Raw genomic sequence first — 4,136 nt, 5'->3', positions numbered from 1 at the left:
GCATGGTAATGTCAAGCATTAATTTTCCTTTGGAATCAAAAAAGTATTTCCGAATTTGAATTTGTGAAAAAAATGATAGGTTAGTGTAATCAACTGAATGTGAAACAGCTGAGCTCTTAAATTTGAGAGAGAGCTAGCAAACAAGCACAAAAATAGCATTAATAATAGGTAAACAATATTTTAACTAAATATGATGAAGCACCAAATTGGAATGAAGTACAAGGTCTAATGTGACAAAGCTGCCCACGAAAAACAGGAATTTAATTGAATTACTGAAATAAAAATGAAAATCTTTTCTTATATTTACTAAAATGAAAGAATTTTGTAATTTTAAGAAAAAAAGATTAGAAATTTCCATATAGCTGTTTTCTATGACTTTGTACTTCTTTCACTTTAAGTTAAATGATATTCACTGTTAAAATTTGAACCATTAAACATTTTTCTAACAAATCTAAAAGTAAGTTTTATTTTTCAGAGAAAACTGTTTAGATTTATCTCTGAAATAATATCAACATGCCAAATATCAAAAATATCCATTACGTAACTCTTACTGTGATTTTAAAATATTTTCAAGTGTGAGTCCATACAGTGCCTTAAGTTAACTACACTTTTGGGATTGGCAGGTAGACCTTTCAAATTTTGGATTATTGGTGGCTGTTATAGGTAAAAAGAAAATAAAACTTTTTCAGAAATGTCTTGTAGATATTTAACTGTATAATATTTTGGGAATTAAATTATAATAAAGAAATCTGTAACCAGTAAATGACAGCATACCATATAAAAGACAGATTCTATAATGTTGCTTCTAAATACAAACTTTTATTCCAGTCTTTTTACACTGTTGTAACTGACTGTAACTAAAACTAGAGGGCTTTTGGGGAGTATTCATATTTTTTAGTTTATTCACATTAATGTATTTTCCTTACATAGCATTGTTTAATCCATGGAAAGAGCATGGTACAACTGTAAATTTGTAATATTGAAGTCTCCTTAAACAAACAAGTGGTGAAGTGGAGAATTTATCAGAGAAGTCTCTAAAATATCCATGGTAACTCTGGAGGAGCTTGAATAATTATTTCATAGAGCACTGTAGAAGATACATTTAAATCATGATTACATTTACAAAGACAAATAATTCAATTTAATCAATATTTTAAGTCAATTTTGTTTCAGTTTTCGATTCCATCCCCTTCTGCAGAACAGAAATCTAATTACAGCAAAAACAGAGAAGAGCACCACAGCTACAGAAGTCATCAAAAAGAGTAGTACATCTAAGCAATAGTATGAGTACCACGGCATCCTGTAAGCCTCTGTACGCAGGTGAGGAGCCCCTTTGTGTCGTATCACATACTCTACCCAGAAAGTGGCCTGATCCATGGGTGGCATTGGCTGATCTTGGTGTAAACGTGACAGTCTCTGAATATTCTGCCTGTAGCTGTCTTTATGGAGCACTTCTCTAATTCCTTTCTCAAAGCTATGACCATTAACTTCATGGAGCTGAATAATCTTTGCTGCTCCTCTTTTCTGTAGACGTAGAAGGTTGTCATACTGGTCAAAGAACAAGGGTATGCCAAGCACCGGGACTCCATAGTAAATGGCTTCCTGGACTCCATTTGTTCCTCCATGAGCTATGAAGGCTTTTATTTGTGGGTGGCCAAGTAGATCTTTCTGAGGCATCCATTCCATTATTAGAGTGTTGTTGCCCAGAGTAGAGGGACGCTTTCCTCTGTGCTTCCAAATCACCTAAATCAAAATGGACAAATCAAAAAAGTATATTTATTATTTGCATTTTTTTTACTTGAACAGCAGTTATCTTCTGAAATCATTGTGTTGTTGTGCTCTGGCTGAATTTGTTAAAAGTTATTCAGAAGTACTCCATTTCTTCACTTTTATCAGACTACATGCTTAAATTGACATTTTTTTTTTGACCAGTTTGTTCTAAAACTGACATGAAATTCAAACCAGACATTAGGAGCAAGCCAAGTTTACAAAAATCAGGATTAATTCACCCATTACATGGAAAAATTTATTATTATACAGGAAATAATAATTGAAGACACCCACTTATAATTTATTAAATAATAAATGATTCCATTAAATTGTTTCCTGTATGGAGAAACAAGTTGTATAAGGTTACGATTTAGACCCAGCCTTCTGCATCTTCTCATCCTATCATTTGTGGAGCCGTTTTCTATGTCCTGTGATCTGTTTTCGCATCCACCTGAATAATGTGTAGTTGCGCCACTGATTTTTATCATGTGTTTAATGCTTACTATATGTCATTGATTGTCATGTGTGGATTGCTTGGATTGTCACTGACATTTGGTATTAATTTCAGAAAAAAACATTGAAGACTATAATCACTCGTTTCCTTGCTTTACATATTTAGCAGTATTCTTAGGCTATTGAAAAACTATTGAAAAACATTTACCAGTATCACAAAGTTTTGTCATAATCTGAAAGGTTTCAAAGAAGAATTCAAGAGAATATTTTACCTTTTGGGGCATCTTAGCAAAGACACTGGCAATCTCATTCACAACGTCTTCTGGTAAGGCGTTAACCAAAGTTCCCAGAGTCATGATGATGACTCCATGCTGCCCAGCACTCTGAACAAACTCCTCCAGGTCCGCTGGTAGAGGCTGCGCAGGTTTACACTGGAACCCTCCAATGTAGACAACATTTGGCATTGTCGGCCGAGGAAAATCAAAGACAAAATCTGACCTGAACAGCCAAATATCAGCATCTTGAAGCAATGAGACAATGTTGCATCCACCCTCAATGTATTTATTACACATAGCATCATAAATAGGTCCCACCACAAATTTCTGCTGGAATAATATGATACTATAGAAAAAAATATTCTTAATTCTCTGGATGAAATCCATTTTGTCTGTTAATCCAGATCCTGGAATCACTGGGACATAAGAGAGCGGTGAGGGAGCCAACACAAAGTGACCTTCTCCACCGGTAATCCAGCGAACGTTGAGGACTAATGGCAGTTTAAGATATTTAGCTAACACAACACCTGGTCCTATTCCTGGATCAGTAAGAACCAGATCATACTGTGATTCTATTAAGCTTTTTATCAACTTTGTATTTTCAAAGATTTGTGATGCAGCATCACACCACAGGGTGTGGGCCTGAGCAATGAAGGACAGAAAGTTTTTTGTGCGCTTAAAAAGTGTAAGCGGTGAAGGTCCTTCTTGGTGCACCTGAAATAAAAGAAAAATAAATATTCCTTTGATGTACAGGTGAAAAAACTCACAGAAAAACACATTTATTTCACATACCCTCATTTGGTCTTGTATAAACTCCCCAAAGAAGTCCTTTACATCTCTGTCCATTTCAACTGTGATGGATGTGTAGAGGGGGGATTTTTCTGGGATATACCAGCTGCTGGAACCTCTGATCACACTGATGTTGTGACCCCTGGCATGGAGTTCTTCTAACAGGATCTTCATATTGATCCAGTGGCTGCCATCCAGAGGATATACCAAAATATTTCCCGCATTACAGTTTGGAGTAAGGAAAATTAGAAACGAGCTGAAGAATACAAATATTCCACCCACATTGTGCAAAGGTGTGACTCCTACAATGGAAAAGAAGAAAAACCTACTTCATAAAACACTCAATCTTTTTAAATTTGCAAATATTCATACAGTAAAGAAAATATAAAGTATCATCACCAACATTATAATAATCCTAATGACTGTCACTTACCCATGTCAAAAGTTATCCGAAGACCTACTTGCCAGCAGACTGACAGTCATTCAGGAGAGCTTTGAGCTCAAATACCCATAAAAGAGATAAGCCCCATGCCAAGTAAATGAGTTACACGAGGCACCTGACACATGAAGTTGGGTAAGAGATTTCTCAATAAATTGCTTTTGCAATTTTAAAACCTGCGAACATTGATATACCATAATTTCTGGACTATTGAGGGTACCTGAAAAAAAGCCACACCCACTAACTTTAAAAAGAAGGAAATAAAGACTATATTTATATATAGGCTATGTTTATAAGCGACAGTTGTCTACGGTCTAACATATTTATGCAAAAAGATTGTTTTAACTTTTAATGAAATACCAAATATGTACCATGAACATTTTTTATGAAAAGTGCCTGATTTTAAAAAG

At 34.9% G+C, this 4,136-nt stretch overlaps 1 protein-coding gene across 1 annotated transcript; it reads right to left on the bottom strand.

The window, feature by feature from the left end:
• Positions 1 to 381: 381 nt before the first annotated feature.
• LOC103475684 (UDP-glucuronosyltransferase 2C1) lies at positions 382 to 3,816 on the bottom strand. Its single transcript, XM_081615809.1, has 4 exons — positions 3,721 to 3,816; positions 3,291 to 3,589; positions 2,496 to 3,212; positions 382 to 1,743 (listed from the first exon to the last, which is right to left on the bottom strand). Exons 1-4 carry the CDS (start codon positions 3,722 to 3,724, stop codon positions 1,159 to 1,161), a joined length of 1,605 nt encoding a protein of 534 aa, XP_081471935.1. The 5' UTR covers positions 3,725 to 3,816; the 3' UTR covers positions 382 to 1,158.
• Between the last annotated feature and the right edge of the window lie 320 nt (positions 3,817 to 4,136).

The sequence above is a fragment of the Poecilia reticulata genome, chromosome 14 (genome assembly GCF_904066995.2).
Source record: "Poecilia reticulata chromosome 14, P_reticulata-male-v2, whole genome shotgun sequence".
Lineage (NCBI taxonomy): Eukaryota > Metazoa > Chordata > Actinopteri > Cyprinodontiformes > Poeciliidae > Poecilia > Poecilia reticulata.
This window is presented reverse-complemented; position numbering and strand designations above follow the sequence as displayed.